Genomic DNA, 25,375 nt, shown 5'->3' with positions numbered 1-25,375 from the left:
CCCTTGCTCAAAGTCCTTCTCCATCAAGGAGCTCTGGGTGAAGTGTGAAAGTCCAAGATGGGAGAAATAAACCCGAGTTCAGTGGGACAGGGTAGTTATGGCACTGTGCCAGACAGTTTTCATGGATCTGCTGCTGAACCGCTGCTGAACCCTCCTTGGAAGTGGCGATGGAACGTGCTGGGGTGGCACTGGAGCAGAAGCAGCGTGTGCCCATGCAGGGGAGAGGAAATCCAGGCTGCATTTACTGTGTGCCTGGGAGCACAGGGTGGAAATTATCTCTGTTTCAGGATGGGGATTAGCTGCTGCCCTGGAGCCTGTCTGCCCTGGCACAGCGGGATTTGGGATCTGCAGCAGGGACAAACACTTGCTAAGCTGGGGAGCCTGAGCCAGGAAACGACATCCTTCTGGGACATGCTGGGCTGTGCTCTCAAACCTACCACATCCCAGTCCTCAAACAGTGTCAGGGACTGTCCTGGGTATGGAGCTGGAATTATGGCAAAGCCTTTTTTAGGGTAGATGTAGGAAGATTGCATTTTTTCTTTCTGTAGGACAGCCTAGCCCAGAGAGCTGAGGGCATTTGAAGCTGCCCAAATGAGACTGGAGGCCAGGATGGACAGGGTGACCCCTCAGGCTCCCTTCCAGCCCTACAGCCTCTGTTCCAGCACCCAAAATCCTGTTCAGGCTTTGTCCTTAACCATTTGGTGACTTCACTGCTGGCTCTGTGTCACAGGCTCCTGCCCTGCCTTGAGCAGCCTCCTGGCTGAGTAGCTGAGTTTCTAAAAGATGAAATCACAGGAGCTTGAAGACATTTTAAAAGTCTTAGAATCAGAGAAAGATGGAGTGGTTAAGGTTGGATATGCTCTCTAAGATCACCAAGTCCAACTGTTCCCCCAGCACTGGCAAAGTCAGCACTAACCCATGTCCCCAGGTGTCACATACTTTTTTTTTAACATTTACAGGGATAGGGACTCCACCACAGCCCTGGGCGGCCTGTTGCAATGCCTTGCCACTCCTTCTATGAAGAATTTTCCCCTAATATCCAACCTAAATCTCACTTGGTGCAACTCGAGTTGCTAGCAACTTGAGGCTATCTCCCTTGTCCTGTCTCTTATTCCCTGGGAAAAGAGCCTGACCTCCAGCTGGCTCCAGCCCCTCACATCTGCTGGGGCTATGGGACCCCACCAAGGATTGGGGTTCTTCACAATCAAGGAGCAGCTTGCTGAAATCATAAGACATGCAATGATTTGGGCTGGAAGATACCTTAAAGTTTATCTCATTCCAGTGCCCTGCCATGGGCAGGGACAACAACCATGGATCTCCCAAGCACTCCTGAAAAAGAGTTGTGGCAATCAAGTTGGGGAAGAGAAAGGTGACATCTTTGGGTCTCTCCCAACCAGAGATGCTGGGGCCTGTGCTCTTCCTTCCCTCTCTGGAAGGCAGCAGATGACGGGCCTTTGAGTTGCTGTCTCAAAGCCCAGAGCTGTATCCCAGCTAGGAAAAACAAGTGTTGGTGACGTTCCAAGTCTCCTGACTCACAGCAAGTTGCTGTCCTGCCTCAGCAGCACATTTTGTGCTGGAATAAAACAACACTCCCTGAACACGTGGTGGTCTCGGAGTGCCTGTCAAGGCCCTGGTACAAATGAGATGTGAAAACTGTGCTGATTTTATTAATAGCAAAATTCACTACTCGCTGGGGTATCTCAAATCCTCTGTACTTTCAGCAGCACAGACTTCATGTTCCAGCTCCTCAGATGTGAGTTTATTTTCAGCCCTCCAGCATGGCTCTGGAAGAACTGCTGCTGGCTTTCCCTGGATTTCTTGCCAAGAGGTCACAACAGCTTGTTTGTACTCAGAGCAGCAGAGTTTCTCCTAGTCCATTTCCATAAACATGGGGCACCATCCTGGCTGCAGAGCTGAGATCCGGATCTGCTGGTGCTGGACCTGGCACTGGCCTGACCCTGCTGCCAGGAGCTGCTCCTGGGCTCTGTGCTGGGGTGGCAGGACTGGACCTGGGAGAAAGGCACCGTGTGCTGGGCTGAGCCCCAGGGTGGGCAGCAGGGGAGGGGGGATTCTGCTCCTCTGCCCCACTCGGTGAGACCCCACCTGCAGAGCTGCCCCAGTCCTGGGCCCAGCACAGGAGGGACCTGGAGGTGCTGGAGAGTCCAGAGGAGACATCAGGATGAGCAGAGGGATGGAGAAGCTCTGCTGTGAGGAAAGGCTGAGAGAATTGGGATAGCTTGGCCTGGAGAAGAAAAGGCTTTAGGGTGACCTAATTACAGCCTTCCAGTACTTGAAGGGAGCCAACAAGAAAGATGGAGAGAGAAAGAAAGAAAGATGGAGAGAGACTTTGGGCAATGGTCTGGAGAGACAGGACAACGAAGAATGGCTTCAGACTGAAGGAGAGTAGGTTTAGACTGCATATTTTGAAGAAACTGTTCCCTGTGAGGGTGGGGAGGCCCTGGCACAAGTTGCCCAGAGAAGCTGTGGCTGCCCCTGGATCCCTGGCAGTGCCCAAGGCCAGGCTGGACAGGGCTTGGAGCAGCCTGGGACAGTGGGAGTTGTCCCTGCCCTGGCAGGGGGTGGAACAAGATGAGTTTTAAGGTCCCTTTCAATCCAAACCATTCCATGATTGCATGGTTCTGTGGTTCTATTCCCACAGGCACAGTGTGCTGGAGGGGTGCTCCCTGAGGCCAAGCAGCCAGTGGGACTGACTCACCCCCTGTGTCCCCACGCCGTGGTCCTGGCTGTCACTGAGCCCAGCAGCTGCAGATGCAGGCAGTGGGGGTGTCCTTCGGGGGACACACGGATGCTCCATGTGGGGACAGAGCCTGTCACTACCCCAGGCAGACATCAGGGATGGTGCTGGTGCAGTGGATGAAGGGCAGGAGAAGCTGTTGGACCCCTGTGTCACCGAGGCAGAGTTTGGAGGGGACTCCTGACAGGCCACCTGCCAAGGTCACCATGACAACAACTGACCACCAAGAGCAGAGACAGGGGTCATGGAGAAGCAGGGCCAAACACGGCCTCGTGTCACCTTCTTTGCACCACCCCAGAGCCAGCAGATCAGCAGGCCCCGGTGCAGGGCTGGGGGACCCTCACACTGTCCTGGGGCTGGGGAACCCTCAGACTGGGCTGGGGAACCCTCACACTGTCCTGGGGCTGGGGAACCCTCACACTCCCAGAGCTGGTCTGTGGCCCTCTGACATGAAGCCCTTTCTCACCCAGAGCAGCCCTGCAGATTGGGACCTTGATTTGGACTACCCCCTGCCCACATCCAGCAGCCACACCAGTGCCCATGAGCTGCAGCTCCTGGAGGAGCAGGTGAGGTCTCCTCTCCCCTGGGACAAAACTCATGGACCCCTGTGGCACAAGGAGGCCTTTAGCTGGATCAGGAGGAGGTGCCAAGGCTCTCTCCAATGGATGGGAGAGGCAATTCCTGGATTTGGGCCACCTTTGACACGAGTGGTTGTGCCTCCATCCCAAGCTCAGGACACAGCTCTCCAAGTCACCTGTGGTTTGGAATAAACTACAGGCATCATTGGCCACGGGCCTAACCTGGACTCAGACGTTGTTCCAATGATACCCTGGAAGAGAATAAGTTTAGATTGGATTTTGGGAAGAGATTCTTCCCCGTGAGAGTGGAGAGACCCTGGCACAGAGTGCCCAGAGCTGTGGCTGCTCCTGGATCCCTGGGGGGCTTGGATCAACTTGGTCTGGTGGAAGGTGTCCCTATGGATTGAAGCAAGATGAGCTTTAAGGTCTCTTCCAGCCCAAACTATGCTGTGATTCTGTGATTTTGTGATTATGTATATTGGAGCTTTTTGCTCGGAGATCACCTTGGCCATAGTGAGGGATGTAGTGGGATCTGTCTCTTCCTGAAGACAAGCAGCACTTTGGAGTTCTTTATTTCATGGTAGGAGAGTGGCAATAAAGTCTTACGTTTGCTCTCACAAAGGTTAAAAACTTTGACAAGGCCAAAAAGAAAACCCATCGTCTCTACAAACAATTACGGCAGCAGTTTCTGAAAGAACAGGAGAGAAAGATGGCATGGAGGAAGAAGACAGCCGAACAGTTTAAAAAATCCCTGGAAGTGTTCGATCGCAGGAGTGGGAAGGTGCCCGGTGCCCCCTCCCGTTTCCCTGCGGGTGTAGGGAAGCCCTCGGAACAGGCAGGAGCTGCCGACAAAGAAGCGACCCAGTGACACGTCCAGAGAGCTCCTCCTGCAGGCCGTGCCCCGGCTTCCAGCACACAGGAGCTTTAGGAACTCAGCGCTTCTTTTACAGCAATAAACCAGTGCAACCCCTCTGGTGTTGCTGCCCTTTTCAATTGATGGGAATGGGCTCGTTGGAGAGCCTGGGCTGGGAGGGAGCAGTGAGCGAGCTGGGGGTGCTCAGCCCGGAGAAAAGGAGACTCCGAGGTGACCTTATCACTCTCTCCAGCTCCTGAAACGTGCCTGTGCTCAGGTGGGGTTGGGCTCTTTCTCCAGGAACTGACAGAACCAGAGGACACAGTCTCAATCTATATCAAGGGAGATAGAGGTTGGATATTGGGAAAATGTTTTTACAGAAAGGGTGATGAAGTTCTGGAACGGCTGCCCAGGGAGGTGGTGGAGTCACCATCCCTGGATGTGTTTAACAAAGCCTGGATGTGGCACTGGGGGCCAGGGTTTAGGTGAGGTGTTGGGGCTGGGCTGGACTTGATCTGAACCCAGTGAATCTGTGAATTCTGTGGGGCAGCTGCAGGAGTGAAACTCCTCTTCAAGGGACTGCTGTCCTGTGAGGGAATGGGAGTATGATACAAAAGGGATGGAGATTTTCCTTGGCTTGTGTATTGGGGGTGGCTGGGCACTGCCCAGGCTCCCCAGGGAATGGGCACGGCCCCGAGGCTGCCAGAGCTCCAGGAGCCTTTGGACAGAACTGCCAGGGATGGACAGGGTGGGGTTGTTGGGGGTCTGGGCAGGGACAGGGCTGGGTTGGATGATCCCTGTGGGTCCCTTCCAGCTCAGGAGATTCCATGACTCTGTGTCCTGGTTTTCCAGACACCATGGCAGTGTTTGGATTTCATAACATAAACCCTTTCTGCTTGAGATGAAGCTGCTTATTTTTTATGCTTCCCAGTGACCTTGAGGGAATAATTGGACCTTGGAAGATTGCTTCCACGTCCTCAATCACGTCACGTCTTCAATCAAGTGCTTCCTTCACTGGATTGAAAAATGCCCAGTACCTTCAAACTGTGTGCCTCAGCTGAGATTTCTGAAGGGAATTCTCAAAACTGATGGGAGTGGCATAGCTCAGACACCAGACAGCACAGGCAAGTCACATCTCAGCACACAAAAATCAGGAGCCATCAGGCCTTGGCAATAAATTCTCTATTTACTGTTAAAACTGTTATTTAAAGAAGCACAAAACTTTCCCCAAACTCTCCATAGACATAATTCAGGTGCTGCAAGGCTCTAGAAACACAGCATGGAAAATCAGGGTTTTGGCACCTGAATTGGCTTCAAACCAGAGATCTATCAAGTCTTACTTTTCCAGAGTATTTAAGGTACGTTCTTGTCCTCCTCCCACCTGTGATAAATCTGCCCTGCATTCTTTCCTTTCCATGGACAGATCCTTCCTTCTTCATCTCAGTTTTTGCCTGTGGGGTTTGTCCAGGAAAATGAGGATTTGCTGTTCACCTGCTGGGAACCCCCGATGTGTGGAGACGCGAGGCTTGACTCCATGTTTCAGAAGGTTGGTTTGTTATATTATTATATATATTACATTAAAATACTACATTAAAACTATACTAAAAGAACAGAGAGAAAAGATTCATCAGACAGCTAGAAAGAACAAGAATAGAATGCATAACAAAATCTTGTGACTCTCAGAGTCTGATGCAGCTGCATCTGTGATTGGCTTTTAATTAGAAACAACTAACATGCACCAATCACAAATGTACCTGTTGAATTCTACAGCAGCAGATAGTTATTGTTTACATTTCTTTCCTGAGGCCCTCAGCTCCTCAGGAGAGAAAAATCCTAGCAAAGGATTTTTCATAAAATATCATAGTGACAGTTCACCAGATGAACTGGATGATTGAGGGTCCCTTCCAACCCAAACCATTCCCTGATTCACTGTGACAGCTGCTGGACAGGAGAGACAGGGAACATCTCTGGTCATGCAGGCACCAGTGCCAGGCTGGTGTCCACCTGCACCAGCTGGTTTCGTGACTGAAACCCAAGCAAGTATGTATTGAGATGAATAAAAACAAAATGTCAAAAAAGCAAATAATGTCACAAGTTTTTAGAGAGGAGCCTGGAGGTTGTCACCTAGGGGTGACCCACGCTGGCTACCCCTGGGGTTTTCCTTTTGGGAAGATGCTGTGGGAAAAGGAGAGCATTAGAACCAAAGAGCACCCGCCCTGCCCTCTGAGGGAGGGGATGTCCCCAAGTGGTTCCTGGCACACAGCAGCACCCAGGGGGAGCGGGGGATGTGTCCCCTCCCTGCCGTGGAGGCAGAGGTGCTGCAGGGCTCTAACAGAGCTCCTCTGTGCGGAGGTTCCAGCGCTCAGCCCCTCTGAGCCCTCCCCGTCCTCCCGTGCTCGGAGGAGCCTGTCACCAGTTTCTCGGGCCCCCAGCTCGGTGCTGTCCTTGGTGCCAGCATTCCCAGGGACAGGCAGCCCTGGCAGCAGCAGCACGCCGGGATGAAGAGCCCCAAGGCCGGGTGATGCCTGTTCCCCTTTGCCCTCTCCTTGCCCCCTCCCAGCCCCGTGGCCTTGAGGCCTCTGGGGCTGCTGGGGCTGGGCTGTTCCCGGGCAGGCCGGGGCTGTTGGCACAGCCGGGCTGGGTCTCGGTGCTCACCGAGCCCTGCGAGCTCCCACGCAGCAGAGCCAGGAAGCAGCTGGCTTTCCCCTGGGAGATGGAGGTTGTGACTTGCTGCAGACTCATGGAATCACAGCATCATTAAAGTTGGAAAAGCCCTCAGCATCAAGTCCAACCATTCTCCCACCACTGACCCCTGTCCCCAGGTGCCACATCCACATGGCTGCAAAATCCCTCCAGGGATGGGGACTCCAGCTCTGCCCTGGGCAGCTGTGCCAGTGCCTGACCACCCTTTGCATGTAAGAATTTTCCCAAAATCCACCCCAAGCCTGCCCTGGCCCAGCCTGAGGCCGTTCCCTCCGCTCCCGTCCCTGTTCCCTGGAGCAGAGCCCAACCCCCCCGGCTGTCCCCTCCTGGCAGGAGCTGTGCAGAGCCACAAGGTCCCCCCTGAGCCTCCTTTTCTCCAGGCTGAGCCCCTTTCCAGCTGCCTCAGCCTCTGCTGGGGTTCCAGCCCCTTCCCAGCTCTGTTCCCTGCCCTGGACCCTCTCCAGCCCCTCCAGGTCTCTCTTGTCATAAAGGGCCCAGAACTGGACACAGGATTTCAGTTCTGGCCTCAGCAGACAGATTAGGACCAAACTCACACACTCTGGTCTCAGTGCCCTGATAGCCCCAGGGACATTTTCCTGTGCCACAGCTGCCCACAGCTGGCTGTGTCCCTCTGCACTCCTGCTCCTGCCACCCAGCTCCAGCCTGGAGCTCTCAGAGCCAGCCCAGCACCTCCAGCCCTCCCGTTTTCCTTGTTGGGTCCTTTAGCTCAGAGCTTACACCAACCCCACTACACTCATCCCTTCAGCCAGCTCTGTACTGCAGGGACTCCCTGGTTTTGCTGTGCCCTGCCTGGGCCTTCCTGACAGGCTCTGGGGGCCAGGGAAGTGCAAACTCCTTCCCAGCTGTTCAGGACACAGACACCATCATCTCACTGACAGCGTGACATGGGAATGAGGGAACAGCAGCCAAAGCTGCAGGAGGGATGTGGCCAGGGATCAGTTGGCCCTGTACAGTCCTCCAGGGCTTGGTGTGGTGCCAGAGCTCCAAGTTCCCACCAGAGCACAAGGTAAAGCTACAGCCAAAGGACCGAGGCAGGAGGGGACTGTCCCTGCGCTGACAGGATGGGGTGCTGTTGCCTGCGGCAAGGCTTCATTGTGTGCTTCTGCTCTTTCACCAACATTTCACAATCAGTTTAAATCATGCCCTTCCTTGATGTCCCTTCCCAGGTCCCACACAGGGATAGGTCATAGCAGGAACAGAGAAATTATTTGGGCAAACCAGGCTGGGGTGTATCATGGTTTTCCAAGCAGATCAGCCAGCCAGCTCCTACGCTCTGAGCTGTGCTTCCCTTTGCTGCAGAGGAGTGGGATTCAGCACCTGGAGAGGGGTTTGGGTGGTGGGTGAGGCCAGCTGGGCCCAGGGAAGTCGCTGACCCTCAGGTATCTGTCACAGTCCTGCTGTTGGAACTGTTGGAACAGCTGGACTCAAACGGTGGGGGACAGTGTGCCCAGGCTGTACCAGGGGCTCCCGGCTCTCCCTCCCCTGCTCGGACATGCCCCACATAATTTGGATTCTTGGGCCCCTCTGGCTCAGGCAGTGATGCAGTCTGGTGGGTTTGAGGGCAGAGAATTGTTTGAGAATAGATCTGAGGCTTTTCTACATCCTGGATGAGGTGGGATTGACGCAGGTTTGGTGATGCTTCATCCAGCTCCCGAAGTGACCCAGTTTTCTTCCTGGCTGAAGAGCTGCTGCTGGCCTGGAGCAGTGAGGAGCTGCAGGACGAGTCAGGGCTGCTCTGGACATGTGTCATCACCCCCATCTCCTCCTGCAAGACGGCAATGTCTGTAATTATCCAGATCCAGGAGGGAGCAGCAGTGATCCACAGTTTTCCCTATTTTAGAGGAGGTTTGGATGCGACCCACAGCTCCACCCCTTTCCTTCCTCTATCCCTGGATGTTACAAGGACTTGCTGTCCCTTCAAGGAGGCTGTGCACACTGGATATAGGGCACTCTGGTGACAGTCACTGGCCAGTTGATGCCATCTCCAGGTGATGGTTGTCAGGAAGTCCAAGTCTGCCCTTCTTGGAGAGCAGCAGCACATTTCAAACAAAGCAGTCAGGACACTCTTCAACTTTGGAAAGACATCCTTTTCATGATGGGTTTCATTCCAAAATATCTGCAGTGCATGTGGAAGCCTTTCAGGAGGGTCAGGGATCCCTTCTGGAGTCCTTGTCAAGAAAAGCAGCAGCTCTCCATGTCTCAAGGGCTCTTCTCTGTTATGTGATGAGCTCCATGAGGACACATCCAACTGACAGCACACACCTCTGCAGCCTCAAATCACAGCTCTGCTGTGCTTTCGATCATAGTGCAGCCAGGAAATCATGGATCTTCTGGATTTAGATCCAGTGTGATCCCAGCTGCCGAATTAGAGCTTGAGAAGGTGTTCCTGGGCAGGTCCGTGCTTTCCCTGGAGGCTACATGGCAGCCTGGCCCAGACTCGCAGCTCCAGCTGCCCCTTCCTCCCACAGCGGGCTGGGCATGTCCCAGCTTGGGGTGTACCCAAACCCAGAGTCACTGTCACGCTCAATCCCATTCTGGATTCGAGTCAGTCCTTTGGCTGAGCCACTCAGGGCAGGAGGGAACCCGCATGGAGGTCACTGCTCTGGTAATGAGCTGGAGGAAAATGACTTGGGGTGCTGGAGATGGTACCAGGTATGCCCAGGTGGGCAGGAAGGCCATGTCCCCTTGTCTATCCTCGCCAGTGCCACACCAGAAAGCCCAGTCCTGGTGGTCCCACTACATCTCCCACCACCAGCCTGTCATTTGTTTGGTGTAGGGAAGCAGTTAGGAATGGGTGAGCAGAATTATTCCTGGACTTGGACACTCCCTGCTCAGAAATACAGGAGCTGCTCATGCCAGGTAAGGCTGGGACCTGGGATAAGGCTGTCTGTGAGGGCATGGCCACCCCACCACTGTGCTGTGCCAGCTCGAGGCACAGAGCCGGCAGCTCAGCATTTTGCCATGTTTCCTGCTGGAAACCAAACCCTCCTGTCCCGAGAGCACCCATCACTGCCTGGGCACAGGTGAGGGCACGGCTGCAGGGCAGCGTTCAGAGCCATCATGTTCCTTGCAGACGTCAGTTAGTCACAGGTAAGCAATTAACTCAGCCTGTACAACATCAGCATCTTCATCAGCTGAGGTTCATTATCACTTTTATGGCCCCGTAAAACCAGCCACGTTAACAGTGCGGCTTAGGGGAACTCTCTTGTGTTTTGACGTTTCAAAACAGACCCCTCGGGCCTCCTGGACACCCACTGGGCTGACCCGCGCCTGGCAGACGTTATCTCGGAGGGATAAAACTTATTCTCCGGGTTACTCGTCGTGCCTTCAGGAATACAGATCTGGGCATCCGGGAAGAACGAGCCGCCACCTCCCCCTCATCCCTCACAGCCCCGCCAGCGCCATGACACACCCCAACACCCGGCAGTGGCGCCGCGGGGCTCCTCATTGGACAGCGGCGCTGCCAATCAAGCGGCAGGAGGCATGGCCAGCACAGCTCTGGGTAAACAGCCGGGAAAGGCCCCGCCCCCTCGGGTCGCCTGGCAACGGGAGGCGCTGACGGCGGGATCGGGATCGGACCGGGATTGGCACCGGGATCGGACCCGGATTGCAACCGGGATCGGACCCGGATTGCAACCGAGTGCGCTGCTGGGGTGGAGGCCGCCTGGGGACGGCATCCCCCGGTAACCGACTCCTGAGACACCCCGTCCCGCCCCCGGGATGCCCAGGGCCGCTGGTCCCACGGACCCCCGGCCCCTCCCGCCCCGGCCCCTCGCACGGGGGTCTCCCCACCGGGAATCACCGCCCCGACCTCTGACTGTTCCCCAGCCTCTGGGTCCTCCTGCTGTCCCACACCCACACCCAGGGGACCCTTCACTCCCTGTCGGCCCCTCCGCTACAGCTGTCCCCATCTCCTCCCTCCCTCTCTCCTCCTCTTGCCTCTGTCCCTGGCAGTCCTTCCAGATCCCCTCTCCCACCTCCGCGCTCTGACAGGGACAGGCCTAGAAGGGTAGAGCTTTTCCATGGAGGTTTCCCACTAGGAACCCTACCCTTCCCTCCAGGGTGGCCCCAGGGCTCTCCAGACCCCTCTGGGGACTGCAGAGCTGCAGCTTGTGCTGCTCTACCTCAGCTGCTGCTCAGAAGCTGTTGGGAGTTTTCTCCCCACCACCCTTCAAAGCCAGGAATCCATCACCCCCTTCCCATGGGTGTTTGACAGCTGCTCTGGGACAGAGACAAGCTCTAATCCACAACCCCATGTCCTGACCCCCTGCCCAGGCTCAGAGAGAACTCCAGCAGAATTTCAGACTCTCATGTTTTCCCAAATTACATAATTTCTCTAATGCTGTCACTGTGTTTTCTGTTTAGAGAGAAAATCCAAGAAGGAAGATTATGTGACAGCAGCAGCACAGGGACCTCCATTTTCTTGCAGAGTCTCACCTTGTGTAAGAGCTGCCGCGTCCTTGCTAGACCTCAAACCACCCAGGCCACTGGTGTTTAGCTGAATCCATGGCAACAGGGAATCCAGCTGCATTCCAGGCATCCTCATGAAGCAAAGAACCTTGCTGAAGGGCATGGCAGCTCCAAGGAAGGTAGGGATCCCATTAAGTGTCATGAAGGTGTTAGATCCACGCCAGCTAAAGCCTGATAGCACGGAGACAGAAAGAATCCTAACTGTCTTGGATGAGACCATTGTCAAGCTGGAGATCACCAGGCTGATCCCACGGATTATTGGCTCCCTGGACAGGTATGCTAGGATGCTGGGACCTGAGATCACAAGCGGCCTTTTGGAGCATCAGAAGCTTTCAATGGAAATACAGCACCTGCTCACCAGCCCTGGAGATGCGAAGAGCATGAGGGCTGCAGTGCAACACATGAAATGTTCCCTGAGAAACATCCTGAGGCTCTTCCTGGCCAACCCCTTGCTTTACCATGGGCTGAAATATGAAATTTGGGTGAGAGAGTCACCAGCTGATGTGTTTATCAAAGCCTTCATGGAGTTCCGGGATTTCATGCTTGAGAGGCTCCTGACCACTCCTGATGAGGAGAAGGAAATGATTGAATTCATGAACGAAATTTCCCTCCAGGTTGAGAAAAACACAGAAATTATCTCAGCTCTACAGGGAGAGCTGGCAGGAGTCATCCAGACTCGAGATGAAGAGGTATGACCTTGTGGGAATGAGTTTTCCAACCAAGTGGAAACTTGCTTTTTACTGGAGCAAAACCTTGCTAACTATAAACCGATCCCTTTATTGCAGTTCCTAAAGAGCAAGTTCCAGAAATCCTTTCAAAACCAGATCTAAAACTTAAAAATAATATTTTTATTGTAAAATATAATGAAAAATGCATATTGCATGCTTGATTTTTTTTTTAATTCGGATTTGGCATGTTTTGAACCTGTTGTCACCAGCCAACTTAAACAATATAAGTCCCTGAGTTCCAGAGGAGTGGCAGGACAGGCACAAACTGCTGTGGTAGTATCCTGGCAGGGTGACAATGCCAGCTGCTTCATTCCCTGCTGCTGAAAGAATGAAAAATCATTACAGGGAGAGATTGCTCTGATTAAAATCCATTTTTAATATTTGCTCTGTCTTCACTCTTGCTTAAAACCAACATTTCTGTGACTCCCGACTCTAACAGCTGCCTTGGAGCATTTGTGATTAATCAGTGATTTTACAAATTACATGAATCTTTAATTTTATCTGCAGCTGAGGTGCAGATAATTGATTGGGCACTTCCCAGGCACTTTCCCAGCCTGTGTACCAAGCCCAGAGCTTCTGACAACAATCCTTTGTTTTCTACCTGGGTTTCTCTTTCTCCTCCCTGCAAGAGGGGTTGGCTGAGAAGGTTTTGCCCTGTGCTCACTGCTGGCAGAGCCAAGGGCCTGCTTTCCCATTTCCCTCTGCTCCTTAGAGTTCTGGGAATTGAGATTTTTATGTGCAATTTGGCAGCTTGTCCAGGACATGGTGAATAAATCTGTTTCACTAATCCCAGCTGGGGATTTCCCTCCTGAGCTGTGTCCCCCAGTCAGTCAGTCAGAGCCTGATCCAGCCCTTGAGGAGCCACACGGCTACTCCAGGGAATCTGTTTTGGCTGCTCCTCAGGCGGCAGTGCCATTGGGGCTTGGGATGGTTTGTTCACGCTGTGCCTTTACTAACAGGTTCCCAGAGGAGCCAGGGGAAGGTTTCCAAAGCTCCTGTGTAAATCTAACTCTTCCCTCAGCCGACAGGTGCTACCTGAGCTGGCCCCTAGGGGTCCCTTCTTGGACCTCCTCCAGCTGTGCAATGTTTTTTCTTCTCCTGCCCACCTTATGCCTCAGGGGCATGTCCCAAAGCTATTCATCTTGTTTTCTGGTCTAGGTTAGCAGGAAGGACAAAACAATTGAAAAGCTCAAAACTAGCATGGAAGATCTGGCCAAGAACTGCAAGGCTGACATCCGGCTGATCATGGAGGAAGGGGAAAAGCAGCAAAAAGAAGATAAGGAAGCTTCCCAGGAGAGGTGTGCCAGGCTGAAGCAGGACATTCAGCACCTGGGAACACAGTTCAGTGCACTGGTGCTGGAGCATCGAGCCTCAGAGCTGGTTCTCAGGAAGGTAAAGGGGAGGAGAGCTCTGGGACAGGAGGTTTAAGACTTTTTGTAGAGCTGTCAGCTCTGGCTGCTGCCTGCTGCAAGGAGTTCCTTGGTCCCTGCTTGTTCCTGGCAGGATGCACATGGTGTTTGTCAAAGCACACCCGCCCTGTCCTCACGCTCTGCTGATTCCAGTGGAAAGCAGCCCTGCAGCGACAGCAGGGACAGAGCTGTCACAGGTCCTGCTCCTGCTGGCTGCCTTGGCTCTGGGAACACCTTCCCATGTGCTGTGACACCGGGCAGGGCTCAGGGCAGCGAGGCTGGAGCACGACACGTGTACGATAGTGACAAACCAGGGATCTGCTGTAGGGGGAGCAGAGCAAACAATATTGCCTTGGTAGAAGGCATCTTTTAGAGCTGGAATGGAGCTGATGCTGAGGGCTCAGCAGTTCCTGCTCTGCCCAGCTTGGCAGAACAGACAAGCCAAGGAGTCAGGCTGGGCTGAATGAGGGGGAAAGGTAATTTCATAGAATCATCCCAGAAGAGCCATAAAGCCCATCCCATTTCACCCTCTGCCATGGCAGAGACACCTCCCACTGTCCCAGGCTGCTCCCAGCCCCAGTGTCCAGCCTGGCCTTGGGCACTGCCAGGGATCCAGGGGCAGCCCCAGCTGCTCTGGGCACCCTGTGCCAGGGCCTGCCCACCCTGCCAGGGAACAATTCCTAATTCCCAATATCCCATCCATCCCTTCCCTCTGGCAGTGGGAAGCCATTCCCTGTGTCCTGTCCCTCCATGCCTTGTCCCCAGTCCCTCTGCAGCTCTCCTGGAGCCCCTTCAGGCCCTGCAAGGGGCTCTGAGCTCTCCCTGGAGCCTTCTCCTCTCCAGGTGAGCACCCCCAACCCTCCAGCCTGGCTCCAGAGCAGAGGGACTCCAGCCCTTGCAGCATCTCTGGTGCCTCCTCTGGACTCTCCAGCAGCTCCAGGTCCCTCCTGTGCTGGGCCCAGGGCTGGGGCAGCTCTGCAGGTGAGGCAGAGGAGCAGAATCCCCCCTCCCCTGCTGCCCCACTGGGGGCTCAGCCCAGGGCTGAGGGGGTTTCAGGGCTGGGGCAGGTGCAGCCCTCACTCACCAGCACCCCAAAGTCCTTGTCCCCAGGGCTGAGCAGATACAGGAGAAGCAATGGGACCAGCAGGCAGGCTCAGGCCCCTGCAGCAACAGCTCTACCCTGAGCAGAACACACTGGTGACACAGAGAACTGAGAACTGGAAAAAGGGCATTTTCTTTCTCATTTTGCTCATCCTGAGTATTCTCTCCAAACCAGTGCAGTCTCCCATGTGCAGGGAGCCCATGTGGTGATGGGGCATCTGTCACTCTTACATTGGGTGGTACAGCATGAAGGGCTGGGCACTGACAAAACATCAAAGGCAAGTTAGAGCTGCCATACAAGCCCCAAAATCTTTGGCAGAGGGGCTGTGTCAGGCCTGTCCTGCTGCAGTTCCTGCCACAGCAGGGCTGTTTGTGGAGAGCTCAGCTCATTCCAGCACCCTGGCAGATGCACTTACTGACCACACAGGCCTCCTTTCCTCAGCAAGTACAAGTTGTACTTGTGGTCTAAATAGCTCAGGTGAGACCTCGTGATGGCCTGAGAGCCCTTGGGCCATCCTGGGGTAGTGCCACACAGGAAATGGAGCAGGAATGATTCCACAGAGCACACATCCAGAGCTGGAGGTAAAGTGCCCCAGGCTGTAAAGGAGTACAGCCACTGTTAAACTGTTTTACAGGCAGAAAGATCTATTTATTTTAAAAGGCACCATCTTCTGAGTACTTTCTGTCCCACGTTCATGTTTTGCAGTTCTCTTTTGCTTCAGTTTCAAGCTGGTTGCCTCAGTTTGTTGATGACTTGCCACATTCCATCAGACATGTTCATTTCCTCCTGCAGAAAGCAGCTTCAGGTGCTGTTCATCCCCCACCTCCATGCTGTAAACCAAATAAAGCCCTTTGGGAATGTCCCAGGAGAATCCTTAAACCAGGGCACACCACATATGTGTCAGCTGAGGGAAGCTTGTCACGTGGAGGAGGTGAAATATTCAGATATAATGATGCTGTGGCTCAAAGTTTCCCTGTTTTCTCACTCAGGACACTTCTTACCAGGCCTCAGATGTCTGCAAGGATCTGATCTTGTTTTGTGTTTCAGGAAAAGTGCAAAGCAGAGAAGGAAATTCAGGAATGGGTCCAGAAATATGACACAGACATGACAGAAAAACAGGTGTTGGCTTTAAATGCTTTGCTCTGCCATAAAGTGATTTGCTTGGGTAGGTTCCTGTCCAAAGGGACACATGACTCTTACCCCGGAGACCATGGAAGTGAGAGGCAGTTCTGCATCCAGGCAAATCTACAGGAAAGGGGTCTTTGTCCTGCCTGTGTGTCCAGGAGTCCTCTGCAGCTTTGGCTTTAGGAAAAGTTACATCCACTAAATCCCACAGTATCTGGGGGCAAATGGGTCACCATGTTCTGTCTGGGATGTCCACCTGATGAAAAACCGGTTTTTCAGTTGTGCTCCAATCCTCAATCCTCATGGCCCTAGCTGGTGTCCAAATCCTGCTCCTGTTCCTGCTGAATCCTTGGGGGATGTGCTGGGTGTTAAGAAACCCAACAGCCTGCCCCCAACTGAGCCATAAGAGACTTAGGATCACATCAGCACCCCTAAAACCTGCCTCTAGGAAGGCCCTGGGGGCTTTCCTGTTCCTGCAGTATTATATGGAGTTGGATAAAAGCTGCTGGATTCCTTACAGAGCAAAATATAGGGAGGGGCCTGAAAGCTGCTACTAATTGTAAGGAATGGTCCCCTGTCAGATGCTTAATAATGGGATTATTTTGGTTTCCTGTCCCTGGAGAGGCAGGAGCCCCATATTTGGGGCAGAATTTGTCAAGGCAGACCCACCCCCACACTGACAAAACATCAAACCCAAGTTAGAACTGCAATACAAGCCCCAAAATCTTTGGCAGAGGGGCTGTGTCAGGCCTGTCCTGCTGCAGTTCCTGCCACAGCAGGGCTGTTTGTGGGGAGCTCAGCTCACGCCACCACCCCAGCAGATGCATTGCTGGTTCTCCAAATCTTGCATTGTGTATGGGAGCATTTTTCAGGGGAGCATCAAGGGACCCAGCATGTAATGAAACTCCCTGGGTACTGGGCACATGCCTTCCTTTTGAATCCCTTTGGACCTAGCTGAGGTTCCATGGCTTTGGGAGGGGTTTCAGGACCCTCTTCTGGGGATGTGGGGAGGAGCTGCTGACCAGCTGTCCCTGATCCCTGCTGTCCTGCCAGACCACATATGAGGAGGTCCAGGCTGTCTACAAGGAGGAGAAGGAGCAGCTGTCCCTACTGATGGAGAAACACGCCATGCTGCTCCAGGAGTACACCCAGATTGAGGAGGAGCGCAAGATGCTCAAGGAGAAGGAGGAGGAAGCTGCAAAGGAAGAGGCCAGGAGGAACAATGCTGCCACCTGCATCCAGGCCTTCTGGAAAGGCTACTTGGTGCGGTCCATCTACAAGTCAAAACTGAAGAAGGGAAAGGGCAAGGGCAAAGGCAAAGGCAAAAAATAAAGCCCCAAATCCCTTTTCTCTCCCTGGCAAAGCTGCTGTGTCTGAGCTCTTCCAGATAAAAACATTGATAATTGTTCAGGTTGGAAAAGACTTTTAAGATCATCCAGTCAAGCCACTACCACCATGTTCACCACTAACCCTTGTCCTCAAGTGTCACATCCACATGTTTTATCAACGCTTCCAGGGATGGTGACTCTACCACTTCCCTTGGCAGTCTGTCCCAGGGCTTTAGGACCCTTTCCAGGAAAAAAGTTTTGTTAATATTTAATATAAACATCCCCTTGCACAACTTGATGCCATTTCCCCTTATCCTGTCACATCCTGCTTGTGTGGATTTGACAGCCCACTCCTGACTTTAGGGCCCTTCCTTGCAGCCTCCCTTCCCGGGAGAGAGCAGTAGCACTGGTGAGGCCCCTCTCTCCTCAGACATGGCCAAGGAAGGTGTGTTCCCTTCTTGGCAGCCACAAGAGATACTGGGATCCATGAGACTTTGAGAAGTTGGCAGCCATGTGGATAGTTTGGGGTGTAGTTACATCAAGAGGAACATTCCCTGTCCTTCAGTCCAGATAGACTTCAGTTCCTAAAAACCTACAACCTCCAGGGAGACCTTAAAGGCCCTTCCAGTGCCTAAAGGGGCTCCAGGAGAATGGGAGAGGGACTGGGGACAAGTGGGAATGGCTTCCCACTGCCAGAGGGCAGGGATGGATGGGATATTGGGAATTAGGAATTGTTCCCTGGCAGGGTGGGCAGGCCCTGGCACAGGGTGCCCAGAGCAGCTGTGGCTGCCCCTGGATCCCTGGCAGTGCCCAAGGCCAGGGTGGACACTGGGGCTTGGAGCAGCCTGGGACAGTGGGAGGGGTCCATGCTCATGGCAGGGAGTGGAAATGGGATGGGCTTGAAGGTCCCTTCCACCTTAGCCCATCCCATGGCTCTCTGAAAAGCAGCCTTTGGAGTCCAAAGCCCTCTCAGGCTATTTCAGACCCAGGAATGGCCCCACAGGCTGCCTCAGTGTCTGTGGTGCACCTGCCTGAAGGACTTTGGGACGAATGGCTCACCCAGCTGCAGAGGGGCAGGAGCTGAGCCCAGAGCAGCGCACGGAGTGTCCTTCACCCTCGGAGCTGCCCAGCCCGGATCCTGAGGCTTGGAGCCCAGTGCCCTCTCTGGAGAATTCCCAGGGCTGGTGGAGCCTCCTGAGCCCCTGGCATGGCTGTGACAGCGTGTGAAGGTGATGGCTGAGGATAATGGGATCAGGGGGATCAGAGAGGATCAGGGAGATGAGTGAGATGTGATCTATGATGGGGAGGGGGGGAGAATGAAGATGAGAGGATAAAGAAGGAGGAAGGAGAAAGGGAAAAGAGAATGAAGAAAGGAAAAAAAGGCTGGGAAGAGAAAGGGAAAGGGAAGAACCCTCAGCAGACAGGGGAACACCTGGCCGAGTGGCACCTGCTACAGGCCTCCACACTGCCCTGTGGATGGGCACCTCCTCAGGCACAAAATCCAGGCCCGTGTGCTGCCGGAGGGAGCAGGTGAGCGGGACAGTAAGATGGGGCTTCTCCCCCTAGCAGGGCAGGCGGCACCCAGGAGGATTTTTACGGGAAGATTTATACGGAACAGTTTTCACCGTCTCCCCCGCCCCAGCCCCCCGGCATGAAATGGCGGCGGGGGGCCAAAATGGCGGGGGCGGGCTGAGGGCGGCTCGCGCCGTTCCCGCCCCGCCGCCGGGGGGCGCGCGCCGGCGCTGCCCTCCCCGCGGGAAGGCGGCCGCGCTCTGCGGCGGCGGCGGCACCCGCGGGCTGGTCTCGCTCCTCAGCGCCGTCCCCTGCCTGGCCTGCCACGAGCTGCCGGCCATGAGCGCCGAGCCGGGCGGCCGCGGCGGCGGGGGCCCGGCGGGGGGACCGCCCGCCTCCCTGCCGGGCTCCGACACCTACAAGGGGTGGCTCTTCAAGTGGACCAACTACCTGAAGGGCTACCAGCGTCGCTGGTTCGTGCTCAGCAATGGGCTGCTCAGCTACTACAGGTACCGGGGCCGGGCAGGGAGGGGAGCACGGACCGCGGGGGCTGCGCTGTTGTGCGGCGAAAATCGCCTCGTATTGCTTAGTTTGGGTTTTTTTTCCCCTTTTAAAGCCAAACTCGGGCTTGGATCCTGCAGAACCGCGGGGGTTCGGCGGGAGCAGCGGGGCCCCGGGATGATGGAGTGCCCTGGATCTCCCATCCCTCTCTCTCCCCATCCCTCCGCTCCTGGTGCAGCAGCTCCGGCTGCTACAGCTGCCCAAATCACAGCCTTCCATCCGAGCACCCCAAACCCTCCTCCCCTGGCTGTGTGAGCTGCTCCTGCTGCCGCCGTACCCCGCCGGAGCCTGCGGCTCCTTCCCGCAGCATGCCCGGGCTGCGGGCGCTGCGGCGGCGGCGGAAGGCTGGCCTGGGATGCTGTGCTGGGAATGCCGGGCTGGGGCAGCCAGCCCCGGCTGGGGCTGCGCTCCTGGGGCACGGAATGAAGCTCCAGCAGCAGTTCCGAGCCGTGCCTGGCTCCCGGCGCGGTCTGGCGCTGGCTTTGTGCAGACGGGCTGTGGGCTCAGCGAGGAGCGTGTCAGACACCCCCAGGCTGAATCCAAAGCGGTGTCATCTTTGTAGCTGCTCTTGTGCTGCTTGTCTCACTTGAGTGGTGAAAACACAAGTGTGGATGTTGGTGTTTTTATCCTCCAGGAAGGTGGCCCTGTATATGGCAGGGGGTGGAATGACAGGAGCTTTAAGGTCCCTTCCCACCCAGACCGTTCAGGGATTCTGTGATTTGGACCTTGTTTATTCTTGTCACTTGGTACACAAGTGCTCGGTCACCCTCAGTGATGTGCAGCAAATGCTGGCTGTACTTCAGGACATGGAAACAATCCTGACTATTAGGGATGGTTAAGCTTTATAAAATAGTAAGTCTTTAAAGTGCCAAACCCCCTGAGACAGGAATTCTCTGTAAAGGTTATGCCAAAGCTGTTTTTCCTCCCGACATAAAGTTCATCAGCTGATTTCCTCTCGGCTCCAGCTGCTGACACGTAGCCTGAAGCAGATTGCAGAGCTCCAGCTCCCTGTCAGATGTGAATATAAACTCTTCCAGCTCTAAGAGACTTGGTACCTGGGTGCTGGGGTCAGACTACAGCAGGTAACAGTGCAGAAGATAAATGATGTGTTTATCTACTTGGAGTTGTTGAAAACCCTCAAAGAACTTAAGCCAAACAACCTCCCCCCCAAAAAAATGTAATTACCTCTCAGTAATTCAGCTAATTTACTGTAATCCTTTCTGGAATGCCTTAACTCTGCCCAAAAAGGCTGTTGGAGTTTAACACCCCATTTGTAACCATGTCAGAATATTATTTTTGCATGTTGATGCCAAGTCTGTCATGAGTGAACAAGTGGTTTTCTTCAACAATTATTTTGGATGGGAACAACCAGGTTTATTTTGAGACCATTTGATCTGTTTTAGGCTGAAACAACAAACAGAAACACCCAAGGAAATTATTCTGAGCAGCATGTGAAGGAGTTGAAACTTTGTGAAGCTTTCAGGCAGGGCAGACCTTCAGCAGCTGCTTGGGGAGAAGGATGCTGGAGGATTTTGTGCTTCTTTTCATCTCTGGGCTTGATGACAACTGAATTAATTTGGTTGTGAGTCAGGAGTACAAAAATACAGTGCAGAACACGTGGTGAAGTCTGTCTTAGGTGGAGAAAAGCCTCCATGATACTCTTCAAAACCAGCGCTCTGAAACAGTGGCTGTGTCAGCTTGAATTGCTCATCTGGGAGCACTCCTGGGAGACAGTCTGGGGTAAAAACTGGCAGTTCTGTTTTGATAGGAATTCTAGCTCCATGACAGGAGCCAGGCAGGTGTCAGGCTGCTGCCTGTTCACTGAGAAAGAGCATATATCTATATTTGTCTATGTATATATATTCTGTAGAGGTCTCTGGCATTCTGAGAGTCACGGGTCCTGCTTTCTGCTGGCTCTTTGTGCTCATCCCACCTCAGCAGGTCCGCACCAGAAGTCTCCTTTCCTGCCCTTGCAGATGAATTGCTGTGCTCTTCTTGTGTTGCCACCTTTGTAGCTGCACAGCCCACCTGATTTAGCTGTGGCTGCTCAGGAGTAACTTTGTAGAAACTTCATTTTGCTTGTCTGCTAAAAGCATCTGGGAAAGCTGCCCCGTGGTGCCCAAGCCGCCTCCTTGTGTGGATTGATTTCGCTCCAGGTTGAAGCTTTTTGTTCCATTTGGATTTCCTGCCTCTCGCTCTTTAGCTTTAAGCCCCAGCCTGTCACGTTGCCTGGAGGATTTTGGTTTGCAGAGTTGAGCTGCTGAAATCCCGGGTGTCCCCTTGGTGTCCCTGGAGGTGCTGGTGTGTGGGTGGGTGCTGTGCCATCCTTTGGAGCTGTTCTGAGGGGTTTGCTCCAGCAGCCAAGTGCGACGCCTGTTTGCTGCCCAGTTGGTTTCACAGGGACAGTTTGCTGAATTAAAGCTTCTAATTACAACGTTTTTCCCAAATGGAGCATTTAAAGCCTCCTGTAGCTTTGCTACATCGATGAAGACATCAAGTCTTGCTGCCAGGGAAACTTCATGTGCCTTTGCTTTGTATTCCCTGCTCTGAACTGTGAAAAGTAACAACTGCTGAGGAATTCTTGAGGAGTGCCTGTGCAGTACCCTCCTCTGGAGGGAGGTGTGTGGGTTTAGGGAGTTCCTAAATCCACAGCAATATGGTTGGACCATTTTACTTGCCCTTGATTGGTCCTCCTGGGTTGTTTTTGACAAAGTTTTCTGGCTGATTCAGTGATGCCAGCGTGGGAAGGCAGTTTGGGGATGCAGGACTAGTCTGCTTGACTTGCTAATGATCCAAACTCTCTCTCTGAACTCCTCTTGCAGGCTGCCACTCAGATTTATCATTATCTATAATTAGCGGCTCTGTATGGGAGAATCTAATCACCTTGAACAGATAAGTGTTTTCAAGGAGATTAGAGAGGATCTTCAGGTGAGTATTAATTAATCGAAGACTGGAGTTGGCTCATGTGACCATGGATGCTCCAAGAGTGTTGTGTTCTCCCAGCAGCTCCTTGACCTTTCTAAGATTTCTGGGATGTGTTGGCTCCTCTGGGATGGGCTGGAGCTGGGTTCCTGGGGGTTGGGTGTCTGGAGAGCCTTCAGCAGTGCTTTATGTAGGCACAGGGTGTAATGATGAAAGCCATGACAAATGGAGAGAGGAAAACCATGTTATTGTTGGGATGGGAAAGGCTTCTCCATCAAGCAGCATTAACTCCCCTCTTAGAGCAGTGAGGGTGCCTGGGGCACTTTAGCTGTCTTGTCTGGGTCATCCTGCAGCTCATTTCCCTGGAAAAGCCGTGTTTCACAGAGCAGTATTCTTCACCAGCTCCGTTTATCCAGCAGTTAACTCTTGGTTGGATCATGAGGGCTTGAGCACAATGCAGAGGTTTTTTCCTTGTTTCTTGTGCTGAGACTCCACTGAAAGCTCAGGAGGAGAGTTCAAGAAGGAGCTTGAAAACCTCTGCTGATGGTAGAGATGTGGGGGGTTGAGGGAGCCCAGGAGGGACCTCTGGGACCTCTGATCCAAGTGCTCCCCCAGCACTGCCAAGGCTGACCCATGTTCCCAATTGCCACATCCACCTGGCCTTTTACATCTCCCCATACATGGGGATTCCAGCACTGCCCTGGGCAGCTGACCACCCTTTCCATGTAGGAATTTTCCCAATATCCAAGCTGAACCTCCCCTGGCCCAGCCTGAAAGTGTTCCCTCTCCTCCTGTTGCTGTTCCCTGGGAGCACAGCTTGACCTCCCCCTTGGCTGTCCCCTCCTGTCAGGGAGTTGTGCAGATGCAGAAGGTTGAGCCCCTGTTGAGCCCCTCCATCTCCCTCAACCACCTCTCATCACACTCCAAGGTGTGAGCTTGCAGAGCCTCTCCAGGCCCCTCTTCCAATGTTGGACCACCCTTGGAGGAGAAAACTTTTCCTTAGGTTTAGCTTGTACATGATAGAATGAGGCAACATGCTGTCCTGGGATGATTTTTGTGACACCCTGTCCCTGTGCAGACAAGTCCTGGAGTGTTTGTGTCTCTTTGGGTGCTGGAGCGTGCAGGTTTCCAGGGCAGCTCTGCAGCTCCCGGTGACTTTGAGTTACTTGTTTTTAAACAGTGATGAATAATTGGTGTTCCCAGTCAGCTTGTTTTCCCATGGCACTCTCTGGATCCATATGGTGCTTTGCTGTTGTTCCTTGTTATTTGCCCATTCTGGAGGCAGCTCCTTGCTGTGCTTTGTCCCTGGGGACACGGTGCTGCCACAGCTCCCTGGGGACACTGCATGTCCACGTGACACTTGAGGGGTGCTGTGGGGTGGGGGGAACGATGCTCTTTGGGCTGCTGCTTCCAGGCTGGGTTGCTCTGCTCCCGGTTAGTGCTGTGGGGGAGGTCGGGCTCATTTCAGTCCAAACAGCAACTGCTGCTGACTCTGCAGGAGGGCGTGAGACAGGAATCTTATCCTTAGGGATGTTTCCATCATGGCTTGGTAATTAGTGCTGGCTGAGGGGGTTTACAGCTGTTGCCTGGTTCTGTTTGCTGGTTGCAAACTGTGACAAGAGCCATGAACTATCTTTCTCCTTTATTTCTATACATATAATCTTCATTTGGCTAGATGGGATGGATGTCATCCCTCATCCCATCCCTGCAAGTGTTCCAGGCCAGGCTGGACAGGGCTTGAAGCAGTCTGGTCTTGTGGATGGCGTCCCTGCCCACGGCAGGGGAGTAGAACCTTTAAGATCCCTTCCCACCCAAACCATTCCGTGATTCTGTACTGGCCAAATACTTAATTTGATGTAGTTGTAGAAGAAACAACTGGTTTGTGTTGTGCAGAGCTAAACTTTGAGGGGGCAGAGCACTCTGGGTTTGTGTCGAAGTACAGCAGCCTGTGCTGCTGTCTTGATGTTTGTCATGTGGGGATCCCTCAGGCAGCTTGGCTCCCATGGCAGTTTTCACTCCTGGAGCTGTTGGCAGGTATGGAGGGTGTTTATGGCCTCAGTGCCTGATTCCTTACCTGACTGAGGTGCCTGTTACCCCTTTCTGGTGTGCTCTGGTCCAGCTTCCATTGCTGGAGCACACACTGATGTAGTTCTGCTTTGGTGTCCCAGGCAAGGGTAGGGGGTCACTGTCCAGCCCTGCATCTCTCCCACACGGTGCTGGAGTGGGACAGCAGGGGCTGTGCTGACCTTTAGGAGCAGAGGTTGCTGTGGACTGGCTCCTGCTCCAGGATATCCATCCACAGCTATGCTCAGCCCTGGAAAACCCTTGCCAGCCCTTGGTCTAACTGCTGTCCTTTGCCTGCAGAGGTGACTGGCATCACCTGCCTCTTCCTGCAGCTCCTCTGCCTGTCTTTTTCCAGGGAAATATGTATTCAGCTCTGACTTGGCTTGCTCCAATTACAGGTTTAAGTTGGTGCTTGTATGGTCTGTCATCCTCTGTACCCACAGTGAGTCACTGAGGAAGGAGCTGATCCTTTTTGTCAGGAGTATTGTGAGGAACCTGCTGTGCTTTTCCATGCAGTGTCCCTTGTATCCTGCCTCATTTTCCCCTGAAAAGGAGTTTCCAGTCAGGGCAATGTGCTCTGAACTCACCTCTGTACGACCACGATGTTTATTATCTGTAGGTTGGGTTATGCTGCAGCACATCAGACTACTGAGCTTTTCTGTATTTTGTGCTTGTCTATCAGTTGTTGTAGCTGGGTAACTCAGCCTGGTAATTTTAGCTGCCCGAAGTGTTATCAGTGATATCAGAGCCCTCTGCTCCCTGTGGGTCTGTTCAGCTGATGGCCAACAGCTCAGGTTGTCACCCTGAAATGTGAGTTGTCTCAGCCTGCTATCTGGAGGGCAGGCAGCATCCTGGAGATTTATCCCTAAACAAGATAGTGCTTCCAAACCTGAGCTAGCTGGGAGTCTTAAATATCCCTTCAGGTCCTTATTATACTGTTCAATTATTGTAGCAGTTCCTGTAGCACCGTGGCAGGGATCTTTCTACACTTTGCATCAGCCTTTGTTTGGTTTCGATCAAAAAGCTTGATTAATAATTAATGCCACTACATTGCCGTGTGTGCGGGCTGGGCTGGAGGAGAGCAGGGCTGGATGTGAGCGTGGTGCTGGGCAGTGGTGCTGACTCACAGCCCTGGGTGCAGGGCTGTGCTGAGCCTCGGGCTGCGAAGGACCAACGCTGCAATTAAACATGCAGATGGAAGCGTGGGACTGCGAGTCAGCGGAGCTCTGCCGTGAAAGCAGAAC

The 25,375-nt window shown here is 53.6% G+C and overlaps 2 protein-coding genes across 6 annotated transcripts in view; both read left to right on the top strand.

The window, feature by feature from the left end:
- The first annotated feature begins 10,456 nt into the window (after window positions 1-10,456).
- Window positions 10,457-17,102, top strand: IQCD (IQ motif containing D). 2 transcript variants are annotated; one of them, XM_039725987.1, is made up of 5 exons: window positions 10,457-10,593; window positions 11,276-12,069; window positions 13,267-13,500; window positions 15,667-15,738; window positions 16,798-17,102. In XM_039725987.1, the coding sequence occupies exons 2-5, from the start codon at window positions 11,455-11,457 to the stop codon at window positions 17,074-17,076; spliced, it is 1,200 nt and encodes a 399-aa protein (XP_039581921.1). In that variant the 5' UTR covers window positions 10,457-10,593; window positions 11,276-11,454; the 3' UTR covers window positions 17,077-17,102. The 2 variants fall into 2 exon arrangements, with proteins under 2 accessions (XP_039581921.1, XP_039581922.1); XM_039725988.1 differs by lacking the exon at window positions 15,667-15,738.
- A 1,731-nt stretch (window positions 17,103-18,833) lies between these two features.
- The window catches only part of OSBP2 (oxysterol binding protein 2), a 92,687-nt gene continuing 86,145 nt past the window's right edge, over window positions 18,834-25,375 (top strand). For all 4 annotated transcript variants that reach the window (XM_039725803.1, XM_039725801.1, XM_039725800.1 and 1 more), the window contains exon 1: window positions 18,834-19,093. In XM_039725803.1, coding sequence (XP_039581737.1) covers window positions 18,924-19,093 — 170 coding nt within the window. In that variant the 5' untranslated portion in view covers window positions 18,834-18,923. The remainder of the gene's footprint in view (window positions 19,094-25,375) is intronic.

Source organism: Passer montanus, unplaced genomic scaffold (assembly GCF_014805655.1).
Source record: "Passer montanus isolate IOZ18808 unplaced genomic scaffold, ASM1480565v1 scaffold57, whole genome shotgun sequence".
Classification (NCBI taxonomy): domain Eukaryota; kingdom Metazoa; phylum Chordata; class Aves; order Passeriformes; family Passeridae; genus Passer; species Passer montanus.
This window is presented reverse-complemented; position numbering and strand designations above follow the sequence as displayed.

What these genes read in the sequence shown, in the direction of transcription:
- IQCD (XM_039725987.1), top strand. Translation starts at nt 11,455, where the DNA reads ATGAAGCAAAGAACCTTGCTGAAGGGCATGGCAGCTCCAAGGAAGGTA. An exon ending in CAGAGCTGGTTCTCAGGAAG is followed by an intron (nt 13,501 to 15,666) that starts GTAAAGGGGAGG and finishes TTTGTGTTTCAG; the next exon opens with GAAAAGTGCAAAGCAGAGAA. An exon ending in CAGACATGACAGAAAAACAG is followed by an intron (nt 15,739 to 16,797) that starts GTGTTGGCTTTA and finishes CTGTCCTGCCAG; the next exon opens with ACCACATATGAGGAGGTCCA.